Source organism: Hevea brasiliensis, chromosome 7 (genome assembly GCF_030052815.1).
Source record: "Hevea brasiliensis isolate MT/VB/25A 57/8 chromosome 7, ASM3005281v1, whole genome shotgun sequence".
Lineage (NCBI taxonomy): Eukaryota > Viridiplantae > Streptophyta > Magnoliopsida > Malpighiales > Euphorbiaceae > Hevea > Hevea brasiliensis.
Window position 1 is genome coordinate 105,347,167 of NC_079499.1, and position 25,752 is coordinate 105,372,918.

At 33.2% G+C, this 25,752-nt stretch overlaps 1 protein-coding gene across 2 annotated transcripts; it reads left to right on the forward strand.

Annotated features, from left to right (window-relative positions):
- Nucleotides 1-1,065: 1,065 nt before the first annotated feature.
- Nucleotides 1,066-25,531, forward strand: LOC110666785 (ultraviolet-B receptor UVR8). Of its 2 annotated transcripts, XM_021827378.2 has the most exons (13): nt 1,070-1,236; nt 1,354-1,518; nt 7,462-7,648; nt 12,350-12,496; nt 14,660-14,741; nt 15,469-15,624; nt 21,432-21,605; nt 22,877-22,948; nt 23,342-23,413; nt 23,564-23,682; nt 24,188-24,273; nt 24,372-24,424; nt 25,226-25,531. In XM_021827378.2, exons 2-13 carry the CDS (start codon nt 1,428-1,430, stop codon nt 25,298-25,300), a joined length of 1,314 nt encoding a protein of 437 aa, XP_021683070.2. In that variant the 5' UTR covers nt 1,070-1,236; nt 1,354-1,427; the 3' UTR covers nt 25,301-25,531. The 2 variants fall into 2 exon arrangements, with proteins under 2 accessions (XP_021683072.2, XP_021683070.2); XM_021827380.2 differs by lacking the exon at nt 15,469-15,624 and having other exon boundaries at nt 1,066-1,236.
- The last annotated feature ends 221 nt before the right edge of the window (nt 25,532-25,752 follow it).

Here is a 25,752-nt window from a genome sequence, read left to right on the forward strand (position 1 = left end):
TTCCGCATGTGTTAGAAATATTTATTTGATTTGGGTCTGTAATATAAATTATTATTTTGGACTTGTAAACTTATTATTTTATGCATGTTTGATGGACTGGATGAGGGAGCTGAGCTCCCATTTATTTTTATGACATTTGAGTATGTGGAGGGTGAGTTGAGCTCCCTAATTGATTATATATTATTTTTACAGGTTGGGTGAGTCAAAAACTTCCCGTTGAAAGGTCCATTTTATGGCCGGACTCTGTCCGGTTAAATTCTTGAAATTGGGACCAAATGGGCCTTAGAGTTGAGTTAAGGAATAGTTAGGAACTTATGAGCGCCAGGGCTTAAGTGGCGAGTCTAGTCTTGAGTCGGGCTCATAGGTTGGATCGTGACAGATAAATTTAGATTTCAACTTTGGTTTTTAATTATTTAATTTAAAATTCATAAATTTTAAATATATTTGACTAATAAAAACAATTTTAAAAAATTAAATTAAATTTAAATTTAAAATAACTTAACTAATATTTTTGTTTTAACCCTTATTTTCTTAATTTTATATTTATTTTTAATTTTATTAAAATTTAAATTTATATATATTTTTAAATCTTTCAAGTAAGATATTTATTTAAATATAAATTTGACAATAAAAATTCATGAATTCAAACATAACATTAAATTAATTTAATATTTAATTACATAATTTATCATTTGCTTAGTCATTTTTTTAATGAAATTTAATTTAATGTTATTAAAATTATTTAAAATCTCAAATCAGATTTAAAAAAAATAATCTTCCACTAATCTTTGTTATTTATATACATATTTTATGAAAAAATAATTTAAAAAGAAAGTTTGACACAATTGATTGATAAAATTAATTTAAAAATTGTATTTTGAAAAAGCACGTTTTAATGCTAAAATTTTAATTTGAAAAAAAAATTAATATTTAAATTTTTACTATTAAAATATAATAAATTTTAATTAATATTTACGGTATCAGCACAGGTACCAAAATTGTCTAACAAAGAGACCCAAAATTTGACCATTTTGCATGGGGTAGGCTGCAGGAAGAAGTACAGAGTGTGTGGTGGAGAGTGAAGAAGAAAAGGACAGAGAAACTCAAACGTCGAAGGGATGGGCCCTCTTCGTCATCAATGCCGTTGTTTCAGCATCACCTACCTTCCTAAGCCGAGTCGACTCCGCTCTCTCTCTCTCTCTTTCATCTCTGCTATTGTCAAGTTCTCCACCAACTGCAAGTGTTTTCTCATCTCTCTACAGTTTTTTTTGTATTTATTAATTCAGCTAATATCTGCTCTGCTGTGACTCGTTCTCTCTCTATAAGTATGAAATATCTGTGCTGTGTTGCCAGGGGCTAGAGTTGAGTAAGCCACTGTCAAAGAATCCGTAGATCTCTCTCCGTCTATTTGAGTTTCACAAGGAGTAATGGCAGATGAGGGAGCCGCTGAAGTCACTGCTCCAGTTCGTCGTGTTCTTCTCATTTCCGCTGGTGCTTCTCATTCCGTCGCTCTCCTCTGTAAGCCCTAGCTGACTATCTCCGTTTCTCTATCTTTTTAATTTTTTGTTATATCGATTGAAATCTTCAGTTTCCATCAACTTCATTGTCGCACCACATTTCAGTTTTTGGTTGATTTGGGGGCATATTGAAGCATTCTGTTTTACATATTATCATGCTGTGCTTTTCTTTTTTTGTGATTTTTGTTATTTGCTTTCCATAATATCATGTTGATTGGTCCTTGCTTTAACTTTTGATATTTTCTTTAAAAAAAGTGTTGTTAAGAGGGAATTTAAGGCCTTTTTTTGGATTGAAAAACTATAAATCATGATTTATGCTTAGTAGGACGGCCGAACCAAGCCATTAATTGGTTTTCATAATACACATGTGTATTATGTTGTTTGGCTTCAATGGAGGGGTGGAGTGGAGAATTGATCTCTTGGTTTTTAGTAGGCGTTATCTATGTAGAGTAACTTTAGGCATAAGAGACAAACAGATTTTAGACAACTAATCTAACTACTAGGCTATACAGACATCTAAGTTATGCATGTTATACAATGCTATTTAGTTATTTATTTATTACTAGTCTTTGAAGCATTTACATCAAATTAAAGAAATAAATATGCCATTATTATAAATATGCTATATATTACATTTAATTATATAAACAAGTAATTATATTAAAATTATATAATATGTTTAAAACATATGAAAAATACATGTATAAAGTTGATTTTTTTACTTCATTCTTTTATGTAGTACAATATAATATAATTATCATTACCATATAATTATTGATAAAAATTCAATTTAACTTTTCTTTAATATATTTTATTACTCTTTATATAATATATGGTAGTTGCATTATTAATAATAAATCTCTTATTTGATAAATTATAAGAGATAAATGGGTATATAAAATGAAATAAAACTTCTAATCATAATGCATTAACAATATATTTTTTGATACATCACTTTTTATATTCTCTAATTAACAAATATATATATATATATATAATCTATTTTTGTTACTATTAGTAAAAGTATAAGGCAATATTCTTTAAAAAAAAAGTAAAGAAAGAGTTATAATAGAAAAAAGATGTTTCTTTTTTTACACTAAAAAAGATGAATTTTTTCTTTTCTTTAATGACTAATAGTATATTTATTTTTAAATTTTTTGTTTAATTAAATTTTTATTAGAATTTTATGTCACAATAGAATTATAAAACAAAAACACTTTTACACTAAAAAAAAGATGGATTTTTTTTCTTTTTTTTAACGATTAATAATATATTTACTTTTTAGCTTTTAGTTTAATTAATTTTTTTATTTTATTAGAATTTCAAGTCAAAATAGAATTGTAAAAGAAAGACTTTTTATTTATATTTTGTTTTAACAAGTTTTTAGCTTAATTATATTTTTATAGTATTGAAATTATTAGCATTATTATAAATAATATAAAAATTTAATGGTATTTTTGTTTGCTTAAAAGTTTGCCCCCTTATTCTTACTTTTATGCATATTATATATTATATAGAAGATATCATTTATTGCCCTTATAACCTTATTGGATAATGATACTCTTACAATAACAACAACAACAACAACTAATTCTTAATTCTAAACTAGTTATGGTCGACTATGGATCTTTTTTTGCTATTTAACTCAGGTAGACATAATGTTCACATCAGTATCTAACACTTTTATATCCTTTGATATTACTTCTCTCCATGTCATTGTTGGTCTCCCCCTCTCTCTTCTCACTCCTTTCCTCGTTAACTTATCATACTTCCGTACCGAACTATTTGATCAACGTAGAGAATCAAATGACCCAGTATAGAAGTATGATAAGTGGGATAATTATACTCTCAGAGGCTGTAAAATGATCAAACTACCTAGGCTCATCTCAAGCTTGTACTTTTAAATGTTGATTCAAGCTTATTTAATAAATAAGCAAAGCAAGCTTAAACATAAAGTACGCTCGATCATATTTTATGAACATTCTTCATTAGCTCTAAGCTCACTTTGAAAGCTTGTAATTAGCTAGAATAGTTATAGGATTATTTTGCCAAAAGTTTTTTTTTTTTTTAGCATTTAATAAAAATTGATAATAAAATAAACTTGAACTAAGTAAATTTTGAAAATATGAAATGGCTATAAGCATGCATTATTTAGATAAAAATGCTATTAGTAGATCAAAATTTTATTAGAACTAATTGCTTTTATTTCATTATGTTTGTGAACAAGCTTGTGTTTGCTTGAAAATGAAAATTAACAATCTCGAGCAATTTCTGAGCTGAACTTGAATTGTGCTTAAATGAGTAAATTGCACTAATCGTCCTTAAACTTAGGGGTTGTTTCATTTCCGTCTCTGAATTTTAATTTGTTATAATAAAATCACTCAACCTTAATTTTATTTCAGAAAAGTTCAATAGCAGATTTCCAGGTTAACAAAGATAAAATTACCCTTTTAGCCCTCTTTCAAAAATAAAATTATAATTTTATTCACATTTTATTCTCTATTTCTCCCTCGACTTTATAATCAAATTAATTAATTAATGATTATTTATCAATAAAATTATTTTATTTTATTTGTAAATACTATTATTAAGTATTTATTAATTATTATTATCTAATAAAATATATAAAATTATTTTATTTGATGGTAGTAGTTGAGATACTCAACTCAACTCAACTAAACTAAGCTTTTATCCCAAAAATTTGGGGTCAGCTATATGGATTCTTTTTCTCCACTCTAAACGATTTTGGGTTAAATCCTCAGAAATGTGTAATGCTTCCAGGTCATGTTGTACTACTCTCCTCCAAGTTAATTTAGGTCTACTCCTTTTTTTCTTTCTATCCTCTAACCTAATGTGCTCTACTTGTCTAACTGGAGCCTCCGTATGTCCATGCTTCACATGACCAAACTACCTCAATCTCCCTTCTTTCAACTTATCTTCAATTGGCACCATTCCTACCTTTTCTCTAATACTCTTATTACGGACTTTATCTGGTCTAGTATGGCCACTCATCCACCTTAACATTCTCATCTCTGCAACTCTTATCTTAGACGCATACGACTCTTTCAGTGCCCAACACTCACTACCATATAATATAGCCGGTCGTATGGCTGTACGGTGAAATTTTCCTTTTAACTTATTGAGAATCTTAAGATCACATAAAACTCCCGTGGCACATCTCCACTTCAACTATACTGCTTTAATCCTATGACTAACATCCTCCTCACATCCCCCATCTATTGGAAGGACTGAGCCTAGATATTTAAAGTGATTACTTTGGGATAGTACCACTCCATTCAAACTAACTTCTTCCCTATCACCAGTTTTGCCTTCGCTGAACTTGCAATGCATGTATTCTGTCTTCGTTCTACTTAACTTAAAACCCTTTGACTCTAGAGCACTTCTCCAAAGCTCTAGCTTTCTATTAACTCCTTCTCGTGTCTCATCTATCATCAGAACAATATCATCCGCAAGCATCATGCACCAAGAAATACTCTCTTGTATATGTTTCGTCAATTCATCTAAAACTAATGTAAAAAGGTAAGGGCTTATGGCTGATCCTTGGTGTAATCCAATTGAGATCGGAAAATTTCTTGTGTCCCCTCCCACCGTGCGCACAATAGTAGTTGCTCCTTCATACATATCTTTCAACACTTGTATATACCTAATAGTTACTCTCTTTTGTTCTAACACATTCCATAAGACATCTCTTGGAAGACTATCATAAGCCTTCTCCAAATCAATAAAAACCATGTGTAGATCTTTCTTTCACATCTCTATATTTCTCCATCAAGTTTCTAATGAGAAAAATCGCTTCCATAGTTGAACGATCGGGCATGAAACCAAATTGATTGAGAGAGATAGAAGTATCATGACGTAGTCGATGCTCCACAACTCTCTCCCACAACTTCATAGTATGGCTCATGAGTTTAATTCCCTTATAGTTTGAGCAACTCTGTATGTCTCCCTTATTTTTTAAAATAGGTACTAAGATACTCCTCCTCCATTCATCAGACATTTTTTTTGAGTTTAGAATCTTATTAAATAATTTAGTTAACCATGCCACTCCCATATCTCCCAAGCACTTACACACTTCAATTGGTATTTCATTGGGTCCACAGGCTTTACCCACTTTCATTCTCTTAAGTGCTTCCTTTACTTCTAAAGATTTAATCCTTCTAGTATAATTCACATTCTTTTCTATTGTTCTATAATCTATATTCACGCTATTACCATTTTGACTATTATTAAAGAGATCATTAAAATAATTTATCCATCTTTCTTTAATGTCATCATCTTTCACCAACACTTTTCTTTCTTTATCCTTAATGCACCTAACTTGATTGGGATCTTGACATTTCCTTTCTCTTCTCCTTGCTAATATATAAATATCTTTCTCCCATTATTTAGTTTCAAGTTTCTCATATAACTTTTCAAAGGCCTGTGCTCTTGCTTGACTAACTGCCTTTTTTGCCTCTTTTTTTGCTATCTTGTACTGTTTATATGCCTCATTATTATCACATTTAGATAATTTCTTATACCATTCCCTTTTTCAGTTCACTGCCTTTTGTACTTATTAATTCCACCACCGTCTCTCTTTTGAGGGTGGTTCATGTCCTTTAGACTCTTGAAGTACTTTTCTAGCTACTTCTATAATCTTTGATGCCATCTGTATCCACATATCATTGGCCTCCATATCCAGCTTCCATACTTCGGAATCGAGAAGCTCATTTTTGAACTTCACTTGCTTTACTCCTTTGAACTCCCACCACTTTGTTCGAGTTACTATTTCTTCTGACCTTACTTGAATTGTTCCTAAACTTGACATCTAAGACCACCAACCGATGTTGACTTGTTAAAGCCTCATCTGGAATGACCTTGCAATCCTTGCATAGAGCTCTATTTGTCTTCCTGGTTAAGAGGAAGTCGATTTGGCTTCTTTTTTGCCCACTTTTGAAAGTCATTAAATGTGACTCTTTTTATAAAATATTATTTTAAATATTATTATAACAATAATTAAAAAAAAAAAGAGAGAAGAAGAATCTAGACCCTTTATTGTCCAGGTATATAACCCAACCCTACTCCCCCATTTTTATTGGATAGAACCCATTCTCCCTCCCCCTTCCTGTTTCAAGCTCTCTTCCTATCATCTCCATGTTTCTCGGTGTGTTGAGACCGTATCAGCTCATCACAAAACGTAATAAGAGTTAATAAATAATATATATAATTAATAAGTGTATTAATAAATAAAATAAAATAATTTTAGTGATAAATAATTATTAATTAATTTGATTATAAAAGTGAGAGAAAAAGAAAATAAAAAAGGGATTAAATGGTAATTTTTTTGAGAGTGAGGAGGGGCGCAAAAGGGTAATTTTCTCATTTTTTTTAGTCTGGAAACTTGCTAATGTAGGTTAGAAGGACTTTTCTAGAACAAAATTAAAATTGAGTGATTTTATTGTAATAAATTAAAATTTAGGAATGGAAATAAAACAGCCCCTTAGTTTAGGGACAGTTGGTGCAATTTATCCAGGTTTAAATGGACCAAACTTGAGCCTTGTGATACTCTCCTTGGCTTGGATTGATTGTAGCCCCATTTTTAGTTTGGCCTTGGGCTCAACTATTGGTTTTGAGCTTGATAAAAAGCCAAAATAGAAGTAAGAAATGGACCTGGAAATTTGAAATATTTAGATTTGGTGTCTAAATTGGAATAAGCATTAATTCTGATTTGGTCTTTAAATTCTCCAAATGGAATCAAATCCATTTTTTTTTTGTCTCCATAAATGATTTTATTTGCATGAAACTTTTGCCATGAAAATCATATGTTATTTGTTTTTTTTTTTTTTTAAATTTACTAATACGAGTTTATTCAGTTTTATTATCATGCTTAAATTCTTTAAACTTGCATCAATCAGTCAAAAGTGAGGTTCTTTATGATTTACAGCTGCAAACATTGTTTGTTCTTGGGGACGTGGAGAAGATGGGCAGTTAGGCCATGGTGATGCTGAGGATCGACTTTCTCCGACAAAATTGAGTACATTGGATGGTCTTGAAATTGTTTCTGTTATTTGTGGTGCTGATCATACAATTGCATATTCTGAGTCACATGCGAATGTTTATAGTTGGGGATGGTTTGTTCTTCATCTTTTATTTGTTCTTTTAAGTTTTTAATCTTCAATTAATATTTTAGAAACAGCCTTGTCCTTGACTTCTGTGCATAGATTCTAAAGCAGTTTGGAAGTGGACCTAGACACTGTAAATATATGTTTAAAAGTTAATCGGCTCAATATAAAGAAACCACTTGGTTATGTGTTTGGCAGATGAAATGTTAATAAAATTACATATGTTCACAACTTAAATGTCTTAAACTCAAACTGTTTATAATATATGCATAAGATGTGTGTGTCTGCATACAAAATTATATTCTTGTTGAATCTAGGGTATGTGTTGACTTGGTCAATTTTTGGGTGACCTTTGGGAGACTCGTCTAATTTTAGTCCAAAACTCTTTTTGTGAGGATGAGGAACATTCATTTGCATATTATGACATAATTTAGAAAAATCTGTGTAAATAGCATAAATGTATGTTAATGGATCAAGATTTACAAGTAATGTCATGTAATAAGAAATGGGTTTGTTGGATGTGTATTTCACTTCAAATAATATATTAAGGAACTCTTATTCCTTTATGAAAAATGTCAATGTGAAAAAGGCATTTAACTTCTAAGAGGATACTATCAAGTATTTGGATAATAATAATTGCCTTTATTGTGGTGTCTTATTATGAAAAAGAATTATGAGGGCCTTGAGCAGACTTGTTGACTCTAATTAGGTCTAGTTAGACATATTTACATCAGCCAAGGTTGTCCTTTGTTTTACGTAGGCCTATAACTATAAGTGATGCAGTAGTGGAAGATACAATTTAGAAATTGTATTCCATGTAAAATTAGGGAGAGAAGATTTCTAGTATCTATAAATTATGTTAATATTTAGGAATATTTAAAAAGTTATATTAGGTTTAATATTTTATTATTTAAGAATTTTTAGTTGATTTGGGATTTCTAATTAGTATTTGACTAGGATTTTCTTGTATAAGGATTCCTAATCCTAGTAGTAATAGTACTAGTTATTTTGCTATGAATACATGTGTTATCTAGGGATTTTACTGGAGTTTATTATGAAGAATATTATTGAGAATTAAATAGTTTTGGGAATTAATTTCTTTAGAGAATCTGTTTCTCTACCTTTGTGTCTTGAGAATTTGTTTCCCTTGATTCTCGTGTTCTTCTTTTGTCTACATCAATAAGCCTTATCAAGAGCATGTAAGGTTATATGGCTGATGACTCTTTATGGTTGTTGTCTACATTGCCTTTTTAAAGGGCAATATTACCTTGGCTTTATATTTTGGCTGTTGATACTTGTATGCAGTCATATTTTCCCCTGCATATTAATTCATTCGCCTCTATTGAGTTCATATTTGACCATCCGTTCTAGTTATTAATTTTTTCACCTTTATTGAGTTCATATTATAGGCCCTTTCTAATTTCTTGTTTTGTCAATCTTATTCAAATAATTTTCTTCATAATAGCCAACATGTGGGATTCTCTCATGCTCATTTATTTTTGTCACCTGCTTTTGTTGTAAGAGGCTTTTAGAGGCATAAACATTGTGGTGATTGATTCATACAATTTCTATACTGGCATAGAACAACTAAAATTTTTTCTTTTTCTTTTCTTGAAAGAACAAAAAAACAAATATTTAATTTTTTATGAAATTAGTAGTGAAATCAAAAGACATCAGCACCATTGTAATTACTTACCTTTATATGAATCCCGACGAAAGTTTTCACTCCTAAATCCTAATCCTATGAGACTGGGACTCCTAAACAGAAAAAATGAATTTGCTACTTTGACTAGGATAATCTATATAGTTAGATTTCTAATAATTCTAGTAAATCCTCAAATAATAATGATCCCGTGTTAGTATCAAATTATATACAAGTTGAGCAATTGTTTACATGATCCCGTTAATTTTTTATGTGATTCATATGCTTGCAAATCGACTGTTGGATTTACTGTTTTGTCTATGAAATCATGCCAAATTTCAAATCAATTTGATATGAATAAGTGTTTCATTCTTAAACCAACAGTTTATATGATAAAATGTTTAGTTTTAAATAGCTATTTTGATGACAAACCTTTAACTGTCTTATTGACTTGAAATTTGGTGTGCATGATCAACATGAGCAGAGTATTAAATCCAAAGGTTAGTTTGTGAACACATGAATCATAATAAAATTATGGGACTGAAAAAATGGCTCACACATTGTGAGCTGATTCTAACCATTCTAAGTTTCTCACAATCTTAAATAAAACAAGGCATATACTTCCTAGGGATTAAGATCAATGATTATATGCATCTTGTAATCCAAGTGGGGTTTATGGGATTGAGAAGTAAGGTCTTTGAACAAATTGAATAAAAAATGGGGAAAAGAAATCAATAATTATATGAGAGTCATTCTTAAATTTTCTTTTGTCTACATGTAGATCATTGCATATTGATATCATATACAAGGAATTTCAACAACCTAGGCATATAATAAATTGATCTATCACATTTTATTGCTTATCGTGAAACTTTAGCAGACTTTGTCATTTTTCTATGTTGGAATTGATGGAATTTCATGCCCCATTTTGAGGGGAAGTGTTAGGGAAAGTCAATATTTATATTTAGTGTAATATCTATCTATATTCCTAATTAGTAAAGGATTCCTAGTCAGTATAGCACAACACAATTATGGGAAAGAATTGTGTGTATATATATATATTTGTGTGTGTAATTTGCTTTGGAATTAATGAGAATAATAATGATGTAGTCTCTTTATTCTTTCCTTCTCTTCTTTTTCTTACCTTTTTTTTTTATTCTTCTTATTTTTAAATCTTAATATGGTAGGAGAGTGTAGGAAAAAAGAGGTTACTTATGTTTTTATCGTTTTAGATAACTTCTCTCTTCTTTTTTTTTTTTTTTTTTTTCCCTTCAAATGTACGACTATGTTATTAGGTCACCATATAGGGTGACACTTAGTTCTCATTGCTTGCTTAGGAAGAACAAAAGCTGTCGGCAACTCCACCCACTAGGTCCAATGACCAGAACTATCGCGCGTGGCCTACACGCAATTTTTAACTTTTTGGCCCGTTAGTGTTTGCTCCTCTGACTTCTTCTCCCGACATCCTCAACTTAGTTAAGGAGGTTTTTGGTTGATCTGGGCTATTTTCAAGTGGTTCAAGGTTTGAGACTCAAATTTTGTTGTCAGCTTTTACAAGTTCTGTTTTAACAGGTTCTATTTCTTCTATTTTGAGAAACCCTTATTGTCTTGAGTTTCGCTTTTTTTGGGTATTGCTAATGTAACACCCTAGGCAAATCCCACATCGACAAAACACGGGAGAGATGCTGGGTTTATAAGTTGGTGGTTCGTAACCCATAGTGACGCGTTTTAAAACCGTGAGGGCTTCGGCCTAGAGCGGACAATTTCACTAGTGGGCCGAGCCATTACAGCTAAACTATTGGAAATGCTATCTATGGAATTTGTTGGTACTGAGTGGGGATAGCTCAATATGCCATAATCTTTCTCAGATCCTTTCGGCCCATGGCGCTTGGACTGCTACACTATTAATGAGTTGGAGTTGCGTTTCTGTTAATAACTTAACCTTTTGGTATAATGGTAAGACTCGATCCTATAATTAGTACTAGAGACGAGATCATGAGTTTGAATCTCTGGCAAGTGCTGAGAGAGGGGATTATTGGCATGGGAATAGCTCAGTGGGCCCCTTTGGCCCATAATGCTTGGACTGCTATGCTATAAGGAGTTGGAGTTGTGCTTTTGCTGACAATTTAAACTTTTGGCACAGTGTTAAACTCTACAGAAATAATTTTGGGTACTTGGTCTATTATTACCGAGTGTGTAAGGTAGAAGTGGCTTGATTTGTGAAGCATCAAGAGTATTTCTAGCAATTTGAAATTTTGGACCTTTTCTTTTTAGTTTTAGCAAATAAAATTGCCGATTTTGGTTCTTGACAACATTCTTTGCTGGGCGTAAGTAATTTATGGATTTTAGATCTTTTTTTCAATTTCATATCCTTTGCTTTCAGTTTCGTTTCTTGAAAAAAATCTCCTATCAATTGGGACTCGTTTCTTTTGCTGTGGTACTCTTTTTTAAGGTTTGTTGAAGTTTGGACAGCTACTGTATTGCAGCCATATGAGCTATTTCGGTAAAGATCAAGTACTATTTTGGTGCATCGCTTTAGAGAGGGAAGTGCAATCCTGTGAGTTGCTTTGTGTTGATGTTTCCTAACCCGTGTTGCCTTTGGGGAGAGCGTTTTTTTTTTTTTTTTTTTGGGGTGTTCAAGCCTTTGTGTAGGTGTTTTTGAATTTGGTACAGTACTGTTACTTTGCATTTGAACCTGAGGGATCACTAGACCTGTTGCAACCTTCTAAGAAGAATCTCATCAAGGTGGAGTGTTGGAATGATGAGATTCTATGCCATTTTAAGGGGGAGTATTATGAAAAGTCAATATTTATATTTAGTTATATTTCTATTTAGTGTAGGTCTGCATTCCTAATTAGTAAAGGATTCCTAATCTGTATAGTATAGCGCAATTATAGGAAAGAGTTATGTGTGTGTGTGTGTGTATATATGTTTGTAATTTGCTTAGGAATTAATGAGAATAATAAAGATGTAGTCAACAGTCTAATAGTTGTATAATATAACATATTCTGAAGTTTTTATACCTTCTTATCTAGATTTCATATACAACAGTTAAACATTTTGTGCAGGGGAGATTTTGGTAGGTTGGGCCATGGAAATTCCAGTGATTTATTCACTCCTCAACCAATTGGAGCATTACATGGTTTAAGGATAAAACAAATTGCTTGTGGGGACAGCCATTGTTTGGCAGTGACAATGGAAGGCCAGGTGCAGAGGTTAGTACTTTCTCTCTCTCTGTTTCTCTGCCCTGTTATTTTGATTGATGCTGACTTAATTTACTTGAGCCACTGTACCTATCATAGTGCTTGACATGCAAGATGCTGCTTTGAATTGCCTACTGAGGTTAAGTTGCTCAATACAGCATGATTTAGAGTAATTGCTTGAACTCAAAGTATGTTAATACCAAGAAAATTTTCTCCTTCCAGGGTACTTTTGTACTATTTTCTTCTCTTGATGTATCCCTGTGTAGTATCCTTTCTCCTTGCAATAGAGAAAAATATAAAAAGAAAAAAGGTCATCTCTTATTTTGGCTTTTTTTAAAATAAGAAAATAAATTTTATTGAAGAAAAAAAAAGGAAAAATTAGACATGGAGAGTAAATAATCTTCCTAAATCATCTAAGAAACAACAGGGACAAAAGGAGACTTAAAAGAAGTAAAGCCTACAATGTTGTCGAATAATATGGAAGGATAATCCTCCAAAAGCCCAAGAACCCTCTTTCCTACAACAAAAGTCATGAAAACAATCTTACCCCACAAGATATTGAGAGGCAACTTATAAAAAATGTGGGCTTTCCTTTCCATCCAAATGCTATGAATGAATGCAACAGAGGTATAACTCCAAAGAATTTTAGCTTTTTTCTGGCCACCATTTTAAGCTGAAAAACATCTGTAGAGAATAAGGACATGCCATTCTCCTAAAAAATACCAAAAAGACAGTTATTATTATCGAATCCACTTCACAACATAAAAAGAAATGAAAAGTAAACAAATTGTGTGTTGTCTTAGCCTTAAAAATTTTATTATCTGAAGGGAATGAGTGATAATGAGGGGGGCAAATATATAGGAACAAGACTTGGGTGGAAAAAACTTGAGGATTCTAAAGACCTATTTTTCTTAGGCAACAACCTGAACGGCGCTCAACTAAAGAAGCACCAAAGATAATGCTGTCACCTTACTATCATTAAGGTTGTCAATTCCAAAGAAGTGAAAGTTCTGGGATGATGTGTAAATTAACAAGGAAAGAATCATGGAAATTGTGAAACAGCTAAACAGGAGCATTATACAAATAGGAAAAGATGAAAGAACCATCCCAAATATCTGCTTAGAAGCAAATAAATGTACGTTACCAAATTTATATTCAAGAATGAGAAAGGAAGAAAAGTATACCTGAGATATCAATTTCCATGCATTCTAGGAGGAGCATTAATTCCCCTTTTTGCATCCCATATTCTGATATAATTCATATATACCCTTAATAAACTTGTAGAAGAAAATTGATCTCTGATGGGAACAGTCAGTTATAACTAAATCCCTACAGGGACAGTATTTTTAGGCACTTAACTTCTAAGACCTAATGCCCCCATGTGACTAACTGAAATCTGTCATCTTCTCAATTTCATCTACCGCTTTTACTGGGGTCTTAAACAAGGACAAATAGTATGGGAGAATGCTGGATAAACAAGCTTAAATCAGAGTGATATATCCCCCTAAAGAGCTAAAGGCTCCCGTCTAAGTATCTAACCTTTTTGATTGGTGGAGCTACTAGATCTCAGATAAAAAAAGTTTTGACTGCAGTTACCACTTAAAAGAACATCAAATTAGGTCGGTGACCACTCCAACCTTGTACAATCTACTGATAAAGCCAATCTTGGAAGCTCATTTAGGTCAAGTTAATGTCTACAAAACCACTCTTAGACATGATAATCTTCAGCCTTAATACCTTCTTGAAGATGTTAAATTGGTCAGTAACTTTTGAAAAACTGTCCTCTTCTGACAAAATGGGAAAATTGTATCATCAGTGAAATGGAGAGTCCATGACCTTCATCTAATGTTATTTTGCTTTGCTACCAAAATTTCTATATTGCACAATTTGGTTTCTTTGGGGAATTGTCAGTTCTTTGATGACGTAACATAATAGTAAATGTTTTAATGTTAGGTTTTGCTGGAACTGGTTTCCATGTTGTGTCAAAAGGAACGCTTAACTAAATATTTGAAACAATGTTGCAATTCTTTCCTCTGAATCTAAATTTTGCTCCTATAATGTCTGTTTTGTTTCTGCCCAGAATTTCTAGATGAAGGGTGTTCCAAACTTCCAAATCAGGTTATATCTTTTGGGAAAATGTTATATTCATTTTGCTTTTTTCCTGTTTCCTTGAAGTTGGGGGCGAAATCAAAATGGCCAGCTTGGTCTTGGGACCACTGAAGATTCTCTTGTGCCTCAGAAAATTCAAGCCTTCCAGGTACTTTTAGCTTAATCACTTATTTTAAGAGACTGCACTTAATGGGTTTTGTTTCCGTTTTCTATTATTAGTTGGACCTCTAAGCATGGCCTCTTGCAGAATGAATTCACGTTTCGTCTTTAAGCAACCTTAGCAAAAGCTTTGTTCACTTCAATTAGTTTGGGACTAAGATTTAGCTGAGTTGACTTTGTAGCAGGGCTGTTGTTTATAGCCTTGCTATGAACTTATTCTAACTATATGTACGTATTCTAACCCATGGCATCTACATTTCCTCTTTAAGCAACCTTAGCGAAAGCTTTGTTCACTTCAACTAATTTGGGACTGGGATTTAGCTGAGTTGACTTTGTAGCAGAACCGTTGTTTATAGCCTTGCTGTGAACTTATTCTAACTATATGTACATATTTTAACCCATAGCATCTACATTTGTATAGGATCTGTCATTTTTCTTTTTATTTTAATTTTTTAGTGTATTTATGTTGGGTGGGGTGATTAAATGCAAAGGAAAATGGATAGTGATGCAGTTTATTTAAAAATTTGGAATCCTTATTAAGTAGCTGAATATTACAAAGTTGATGCTTCCCTCTAGAGTGGAAGCTGTAAAACAGCAATGACAGAGTAATAATTGCAGAAAGATTGTTCATTTCTGTCTCATCATAGTTATTAAGCAATTGGGCTTGGAGATGGTGTATTGCTATGATTTATGCACTGAAACTTATTCTCTTGAAGGGAATCCCAATTAAAATGGTCGCAGCTGGTGCTGAACATACTGCAGCTGTTGCAGAAGGTGGAGAGCTTTATGGATGGGGTTGGGGCCGATATGGGAATTTGGGCTTGGGTGACAGAAAGGATCGATTGGTGCCTGAGAAAGTTTCTCTCCCTCATGTATGTCTCTAAACTGGTTTTATTTATTTCTTAACCAAACTTATTAATAGCATGACCATAATCTAAGATTAAGACATTAAGGAGCGTTGACAAACTATCCAGTGCTTTTTAATGTACATTTCAAACTTTTTTTCCTTTATATTCTTTTTGTTTAGTCATGTTAATGTTGAGGATACGTGATTTTTTAACCAACTGTAGCTCTTCGTGTAACAAACAGATAGACTATGTAACCACTAGATAGACTCCCACTACACTTGCACATCTTGTACCACTTTATATCTCTGCATTGTAAATCCATCAAATGCTAATGAACCAGTGATGATTACATGGTATCAAGAGCCTCTAGCTTAGCAGCGTTTTTGAGGCAACATGACTAACGCCCAAGCTATAGTTTCCAACACCACTGCTACAACATAAATCGTCCCCACTACACCATCTCTTCCCAATGTCGCCCCACTTCTCACCATTAAACTCACCTCGTCAAACTATCATTTATGGCATGCTCAACTTCTTCCATTATTGCATAGCTACAATTTGGCAGACCATATTAATCCTGCTGCCACAACGCCAACACTGACCTTGGATGTTGGTACTCCCAATCCTCTCTATTTGAATTGGTTTAGGCAAAGATCAAATGGTGCTTAGTTGGTTCTTTTCTTCGATTTCTGAGACCTTTTTATCTCAGCTAATCAGACTACACACCGTGTGTGAAGCTTGGCAAAAGCTAAATTCAATTTTTGCTTCTAGATATTCAATTAAGCTTTTATCTCAAAAATTTGGGGTCGGCTATATGAATTCGCTTTCTCCACTCTAAACGATTTTGGGTTAAATCCTCAGAAATTTGTAATGCTTATAGGTCATATTGTACTACTCTCTTCCAAGTCAATTTAGGTCTATCCCTTTTTTTTTCTTTCTATCCTCTAACCTAATGTGCTCTACTTGTCTAACTGGAGCCTTCGTATGTCTACACTTCACATGACCAAACCACCTCAATCTCCCTTCTCTCAACTTATCCTCAATTGGTACCACTCATACCTTTTCTCTAATACTTTCATTACGGACTTTATCTAGTCTAGTATGGCCATTCATCCACCTCAATATTCTCATCTCTGCAACTCTTATCTTAGACGCATACGACTCTTTCAGTGCTCAACACTCACTACCAGATAACATAGCCGGTCGTATGGCTGTACGGTAAATTTTTCCTTTCAACTTATTGAGAATCTTGCGATCACATAAAACTCTCATGGCACGTCTTCACTTCAACCATCCGGCTTTACTCCTATGACTAACATCCTCCTCACATCCCCCATCTACTTGAAGGACTGAGTCGAGATATTTAAAGTGATTACTGTGGGACAGTACCACTCCATCCAAACTAACTCCTTCCCTATCACCAGTTTGGCCTTCACTGAACTTGCAATGCATGTATTCTGTCTTCGTTCTACTTAACTTAAAGTCCTTTGACTCGAGAGTACTTCTCTAAAGCTCTAGCTTTCTATTGACTCTTTCTCGCGTCTCATCTATCAGAACAATATCATCCGCAAACATCATGCACCAAGGAATACTCTCTTGTATATGTTTCGTCAATTCATCTAAAACTAATGTAAAAAGGTAAGGGCTTATAACTGATCCTTGGTGTAATTCAATTGAGATCGGAAAATCTCGTGTCCCCTTCCACTGTGCACACAATATTAGTTGCTCCTTCATACATATTTTTTAACACTTATATGTACCTAATAGATATCCTCTTTTGTTCTAACACATTCCATAAGACATCTCTTGGAACACTATCATAAGTCTTCTCCAAATCAATAAAAACCATGTGTAGATCCTTCTTCACATCTCTATATTTCTCCATCAAGCTTCTAATGAGAAAAATCGCTTCCATAGTTGAACGACCGGGCATGAAGCCAAATTGATTAAGAGAGATAGAAGTATCATGACGTAGTCGATGCTCCACAATTCTGTCCCACAACTTCATAGTATGGTTCATGAGTTTAATTCTCTTGTAGTTTGAGTAACTCTGTATGTCTTCCTTATTTTTAAAAATAGGTACTAAAATACTCCTCCTCCATTCATCAGGCATTTTCTTTGAGTTTAGAATCTTATTAAATAATTTAGTTAACCATGCCACTTCCATATCTCTCAAACACTTCCACACTTCAATTGGTATTCCATCGGGTCCACAGGCTTTACCCACTTTCATTCTCTTAAGTGATTCCTTTACTTCTAAAGATCTAATTTTTCTAGTATAATTCACATTCTTTTCTATTGTTCTATAATCTATATTCACGCTATTGCCATTTTAACTATTATTAAAGAGATTAATAAAATAATTTCTCCATCTTTCTTTAATGTCCTCATCTTTCACCAACACTTTTCCTTCTTTATCCTTAATGCACCTAACTTGATTGAGATATTGACATTTCCTTTTTCTCCTCCTTGCTAATCTATAAATATCTTTCTTTCCTTTTTTAGTTTCAAGTTTCTCATATAACTTTTCAAAGGTCTGTGCTCTTGTTTGACTAACTGTCTTTTTTGCCTCTTTATTTGCTATCTTGTACTGTTCATATGCCTCATTATTATCACATTTAGGTAATTTCTTATATCATTCCCTTTTTCTATTCACTGCCTTTTGTACTTCCTCATTCTACCACCATCTCTCTTTTGAGGGTGGTCCATATCCTTTAGACTCTCCGAGTACTTTTCCAGCTACTTCTTTAATCTTTGATGCCATCTGTATCCACATATCATTGGCCTCCATATCCAGCTTCCATGCTTCGGACTCGAGAAACTCATTTTTGAACTTCACTTGCTTTATTCCTTTGAACTCCCACCACTTTATTCGAGTTACACTATTTCTTCTGACCTTACTTGAATTGTTCCTAAACTTGACATCCAAGACCACTAACCGATATTGACTTGTTAAAACTTCTCCTGGAATGACCTTGCAATCCTTGCATAGAGCTCTATTTGTCTTCCTGGTTAAGAGGAAGACGGTTTGGCTTCTATGTTGCCCACTTTTGAAAGTCACTAAATGTGACTCTCTTTTTATAAATTAGGTATTTGTTAGTATTAGGTCGTATGCTATAGCAAAATCTATGATACTTTTTCCCTCCTTATTTCGACTGTTAAAACCAAAACCTCCAAGAACATTCTCAGAACCTTGTCTATCACTTCCTACATATCCATTCAAATCTCCACCAATGAAAACATTCTCTTCATTCGGTGTGCTTTGCATTAAATCATCCATATTTTCCCAAAATTTTTGTTTACTCTCACTATTTAGTCCTATTTGCTGGGCATAATACTAACTACATTTATTGTTTTTCCTTCTAGTACTAGCTTTATTAGTATAATTCTATCTCCTACTCTTTTCACAGCTATTACAGTGTCTTTCAATGTCCTGTCTATGATTATACTCACTCTGTTCTTATTTCTCTTATTTCCGGTAAACCACAGTTTGTACCATGAATTACCCACTTCCTTGCTTTTCTCTCCTACCCATTTAGTCTCTTGAATGCAAGCAATATTCATGCTTCTCCTTTCTAAGGTATCCACAAGTTCCATTAATTTTCCTGTAAGTGATCCAACATTCCAAGTACCAACCCTGATCCTTTTCCTATCCTGTTCCTTCCTAATTGGTCTTCTTCTATAATATCTTCTATTGTTTTCTATATCTATCTTGTGTTCTGTTCCACTATCTGTTCTACTATCTATCCTATGGACTAATTTTTTTACCCACACCTGTCCATGATGTGAGAATCCTTGCTCACTTAACACCACGCCCGGGCGTTGGCATAGCGTGTCGCTTTCGGTGAACGCCTTGCACCCTTACATATTTCTCACTATACCCGGGCTTCGATGTAGCACGTCGTAAGTAGAGGACGCCCCAACGTTTATATTATTTGAATCCATATCATAAGGTGTGACGAAATTTTTACGCTGGTTGTCACTTACCGCAACCCTCCTCCTTTATTCGGGCTTGGGACCGGCTAAGCGCAAACTACTTAGACGGAGTTAATTTTTGCTTCTAGATTAAGGATGTAAATACAACAATTGCGCAAGCAACTTAAGCATCTGTCAAAGGGCAGTCCTGCAGTGCCCCATATCTGAAGTAGCTCTTGTCAACGACATTCTTGAAGGTCTTGGCACTGCCTATGGACCATTCACTCGGGCTGTTAAGGCTTGCAATTGATTAGTGAAGAAGCACAACTGGAGCTGGACACCATGACTACTGAATCTTCAGTAGCACCGACTGCACAATTAGCAACCATATCTCCAACAATTCGTGGCCTCCACTCTAGTAGAGGAGGTAGAGGCCGTGATAGACAAATCTTCCTTACCATCTTTTTTCCAAAACACAATTTCCACCACCATTTGCTACTATTGTCGGGCCATAGTCATATCTCTTGCCAATGTCCATCCTCAAAGCCAACTCAACCTATGTCACATGCACCTCAACCTCGCCCTCAGTCCAACTTTGCCTCTAATGGTAGCCAACCGGTGCAAACACGGACCATCGATCTTTGAAGGTAAGCTTTAAAGAGGGTAACAGCTAATTGTGGAATGAAAAAACTGGTAGGATCTGTGCAGGAGCTGCCTCATACAATTCTGGGCTGTAAGTATTTTGGGAGCTGGTTTACTTTTAAAGCCAGCTATAGTGATTGATGGCAAATGGTTGACATAATAATTGGGGTCTTTTGTCTCTTTGTAGTCAAACTATCTGTCTGCTAGGAAGTATGGATATGGCATGGAGACAATTCAATAGAAGTAATGTTCTCGATAGCTTGCCACAAGCCCTTGATTGAACAACTTGTCCAATTGAATGAACTGTCTGCCATCTCAAGCAAACCTTTGCTTGAGTAGACAAGTCAAGGATGGTAAGTGGTAAGCTAATAGATTATTATTACATAATGTCCAATGTCTCGGAAAAAAAAAAGTGCAATGCTGACAATTTCAAAGGCTGTCATTGCCTCAGAAAGATCACGAGACAATCCATTTAGTTCCTTGTGTTTTCTCCCAAGTTGCGTTGAGATGGCTTGCATAGCGCTTGTCCAGTTTTTAGCCGACTGGCAAGCAATGACAATTCATTGCATGTTTGTAATGTGCCTGCTGAAGGGCTGCACGGATATCTATTTGCTGACAGAGTAGCATGTCTAGTTTTGCATGTTTCTGTCATTCTGTTCTTTTCTGTTCATCTAACATAAGGCAAGAAAAGTGGAAAAAAAGTAGTAGAAAAAAAACACAGTTGAATTTTCTTGGAAAATGAAGAATGATTTGAATATGCAATTGTTATCAAGGATGTTGTTACAAATTAGTTGATGGCTTTGAGTTTCAGATTTAAATTATTTCAAATTATACTGCCATAAAAGCCATGGGTGTCACAATCTATAACTAGATTGTTGCAGCATAGTCATGTAGGCATTTCAGCCACTTCATTTTTTCCACTGCTACGGAGTGGAAACTGCCTATTAAGGTTTGATTAGTAGTTATGGTGAAACTTCTTATTAAAAAGTCAAAATGGGTGGAATCGATAAGGGAAACATCTGTTTCTTTGGTAACCAAGTTGATGCAGCAAAGTGATTGAGTAGTCCAGTTTTATCAAGAATGTAGTGGATCATGTAGGTTCCATTTATTAATTGTTTTTTAATAATCATGTTATCTTGATCATCATATTACAATAAAAAAATAACATTTGAAGCTAGCATCCAAATCTTTCTATAAGCATCCTGCATTTTTCTGTTTATTTTCCTTTTATTGCTTTAAAGATCATGTTGATGTTACTGTGATGGAAATTACAGGGAGAGAAGATGGTTATGGTTGCTTGTGGATGGCGGCATACAATATCTGTTTCCTCTTCTGGTGGATTATACACATATGGATGGAGTAAATATGGTCAGTTAGGACATGGGGATTTCGCCGATCACCTCATTCCGCATCAACTGGAAGCATTGCGGGATAGTTTTATATCTCAGGTGACCTCTCTCTCCTTCCACTTAAATGGCAATAGTTTCACATTTTTGTTTTATTGATTAACTGGGTTTCAAGATTTTACATGTTATGGAAAGCCGATATGTATATTTTATATATTCCTATTAGTCGTGTAGCATAATTTAGGGTAGCATAATTTTAGGGATTAGTTAGAGTGATAGGGGGATGTTTGTGTATAAATATTTAATCTTCTATTCTATCAGAAGAATAGAAGAAAAGAGAATAAATATATAGTCTTTGTGGGTTTTTTCCCTTCTTTTCGCTCTCTTTCTTTCTTTATTATTCTTCTAATTCTTAAATTCTTAACACAACAAATAATAGTTCTGTTGTCTGTTTTCTCAATTTTTTTTTTGAATTTATTTTACTTCATTATTTGGCTTTCCAATTCCTCAACCTTTTTCAAAATCAAATAATTATGCTGAACACATTACTTTATCTTGTCCAAATTGGAAGAGTTAAGGGTTTTGATGTAACATCCTTTGAAGTGATTTACTGGATAATTGCAAACCAATATTTTTTTGTGTAGCTTTCCTCTGTTGCAGGAGAAAGCTTTCTTTCTGCTGTAATTTAGTAATTGACCTATGTCTTTAACTGTGAGCCTGTAGGCGCAGAACTATTGTGAAATTGTGTCATCAAGTTCAGTTTTACTATGGTGGGATTTATCAGAAATTTATAAATGCTTCTGAAGATCATAGTTGGTCTTACATTCTATAACTTCATGGTCAATTATTAATATAAGTGTTGCTTGGATTCAAAACCTTCTTTTTTAAAAAAAATAATGATAATAATAATAATAATCTTCCAAGAAGGGGGTGGAGTGGTTTTCTTTTCACTGTGGTGTTAAAGAGGTGTCTGCAATGCACAAGGTTCTCCACTATGGGGTGTTCAAGGGAGAGGAGCTGCCTTCATTCTTTTTAATTATCTTTTTACGAGAGAGGCTATTTCCTATTCTTGAACTCATGACCTTTATTACCATTGCATCAAGGCTTTCCTTTCATTGTGATATTCATTTTTCTGCATATTTTATGTGCTTGTGCTAATGTTGCAATTCCGACCATTAGAAAAGGTAGTTAGACTTGCTGCTGGTATAATTATTGTGCTTGTTTTTCTAATGCACCGTGAATAATAACTTGTTACAAATAAAGGCTGAGGAAATCAACATTCTCTATCTCTCTTCTTTTCTGAACATATGATTGATAAGTTGTTTGGTTTTCTAGATTTAATGTATTTAAACTTGTTTTAAAATTTTTTCTAGATATCAGGCGGTTGGAGACACACTATGGCAGTGACATCTGATGGAAGACTGTATGGCTGGGGATGGAATAAGGTTCAAAATTTAAACTTTGAATTGTTAAATTTCTACCTTATGATTCTGCATCATTTCAGTCAAAAGTTTTCTGGTTTGCTTGGTGAAACATGGGCCACATGGCCACACCACAGAGAAATCCGTACAGTGAGAAATGGACTTCTTGCAGTAAGTGAAACAGGGCTCCATGAAAGTGTAAAAAGATAAAAGAGAAAAATGAGGCGCTCTTCTGTTCATGGAATCATGTTGAATCATCTCATATTGATAATGTTCTTTTACCTTTTACCTATGCATCTTTTCTTTCTTGTTGACTTAATTAGTTTGCATTTCTCAAATAACTGTCATTTTTTTTTCCTTGATGAGATTTTGACTTTGCTTTGGTTTCATCTCTTTTTTTTTTTTTTATTTATACAGTTTGGACAGGTCGGAGTTGGTGACAATGTGGACCATTGTTCTCCTGTGCAAGTTAAATTTCCTAATGAGCAGGCATATTCTGTTACTGTAGCTCCAAATTAGATAGCTCATGACTTTGATATTTCAATTCAGCATGGATCTTTCTTCTTTTTGGTTTCTTATTTGAGAAGGTTCTCCATCTGATATTTCAGTTTTATGTGCATACTTATGTTGCATTTGTAGAAAGTGATTCAGATCGCATGTGGATGGAGGCACACACTTGCTGTTACGGAACAGCAAAATGTATTTTCTTGGGGAAGAGGTACAAATGGACAGCTTGGCCATGGAGAGTCTGTTGACCGGTAATAGCACACGCCAACTTATTTTTGGACATCTCTGCATATGTTCTCTTCTGAGTGAACTCTTCTTCCTTTCGATGGGATTCTTGATATTTTTGTTGTTCTTGTCTGTGTGGATTTGATGGGATAGGTTAAAAAAAAAAGAAGCAATGATAAGATTTCTGAAACTTCAGGCAAAAAAAAAAAAAAAATCCTAAAGCTTTCACTCTAGAATTGAGTTTCCTTGAAATTCCTTGATTTGTAAAAAATTTCAGGTTTCCATCTGCAATTATAATAATAAACAATATTAATATAACTCAAAGCTTTTTGTGTAGTAAACTACTATGACTTTATCTATTAAATTATATTAATATTTGTGCGCCTATTATAACGGTGTCTTTACCCATGTCATATTATCTTTTAAAATCTCTGTGGCAATGTGTTTTATGGAATAAGAAAACTAAGCGCACCTGAATATTGCTTTAATGTCTATTATAAATCAATAATTACATTTTTTTGGCTTCTAAAGGAACGTACCGATGATGATAGAAGCTTTAAGTGTTGATGGATCTGGTTGCCAGCAGATAGAATCCTCAACGTTTGATTTGTCATCAGGTGTTTGCACTCCCCTTATCACTCTTTTTCCATGTTATATAGTGATAAATTTTACTGATACGTTTGGATTTTGTTTTGTATGATGCGTCACTTGGCAGGGAAAGCCTGGGTGTCACCATCAGAAAGATATGCTGTCGTTCCTGATGAATCGGTGAGCAGTTTCTTCTTCTTTCCTGCTTGGTATGAAAGTTGGTATGAAAATTGGAGAGATTTGAAATTTTTGTTCTTGTGTGATTCTGTTAAAAATTTGCACTTAATGTGCTTACCTATGATAGAGGTATGCTGGATGGCCATGAAATTGTTATGATGATTAACACGTAAAAAATCGAAGAGCATAATTTAAAAAATAAGTAAATAAAAACAGAGGAAGAAAGAAAATGCCATTTAGGAGCTCCAAAATTCAGGCCAAGAGCCAGCTTTGGTCTGGTTTTGGTTCGTTCACGGTTTTGGGCTGATTTTGATTTCGATTTATGAAATCATTGTTACTTTCAAATTCTCAAAATATCTATAAACTATCTATAAACTTTTCATATATTTTTTTTTTCAAATTCATTAGAAGATTTTATCTAATTTATATTACATACAAATTTTCATAAATAATTTAAAAAATTTATAAAAATTTTGATTTTCACATCAACATATCTTACATTATATGTATGCTTCAATATAGAATTTTAGTTTATAATAAACTCATTTCTTTTAAGAAAAAAAACTTATATAAAATATTCTCAATAATAATAATTTAAACTTATTTTTCATTAAAAATTTTAAATAATCCTTCTTTTCAAAGAAAAAGGTTTTTTTTTTTTTTATATTTATCATCATTAGTATTATTATTGTCTTTTGATTATTTGAAATATTAAAAAGTCAAAATATAAATTTATGAACATTATAATCAGAATTGAAATATATGTATGTGAGCCGTTAACTGAAGAAAAGTCTGTCGATGCAGGGGCAAACCGGTGGTTCAGGCAATGGGAATGATGCAAGTGTGCCGGAGGGTGATGTTAAGCGGATCCGAATTTGATCCCAATTGCCAAGACTGAATGTAAATTCCTACTGCGTCCAGACTGTCTTTTGCTCTTGCTAACTAGGGTGATGTTGGTGCTTGGTTTACTCAGGCTTTTTTCTATTATTTTAGATTTTTAGTTTTTTTCTGGACCTCCTTTATTATGCAATTAGTTAAATGCTTGTGCATTTCACAATATATTTAAAATTATGTTTTTTAATATAATTTTAACTTTTTAATTGATTTTAAGATATATAATTGTTAACTTTTTATAATAAAATAAAATGTAAACAAAATTAAGAAACATTAAAAAAATTTATAAAAATTTAACAAGATAACAATTTTAATGATAAAGATACATGAAGTATTATAATTATAAAGTATAATAATTTTTATATAGCAAGTGTAATATAATAATATCAAGAAAATATATTTATGTGGCAACACAATAAAATATGTCTCCGAAAATT

What these genes read in the sequence shown, in the direction of transcription:
- LOC110666785 (XM_021827378.2), top strand. Translation starts at nt 1,428, where the DNA reads ATGGCAGATGAGGGAGCCGCTGAAGTCACTGCTCCAGTTCGTCGTGTT. An exon ending in TCATTCCGTCGCTCTCCTCT is followed by an intron (nt 1,519 to 7,461) that starts GTAAGCCCTAGC and finishes TATGATTTACAG; the next exon opens with CTGCAAACATTGTTTGTTCT. An exon ending in ATGGCTGGGGATGGAATAAG is followed by an intron (nt 22,949 to 23,341) that starts GTTCAAAATTTA and finishes TTATTTATACAG; the next exon opens with TTTGGACAGGTCGGAGTTGG.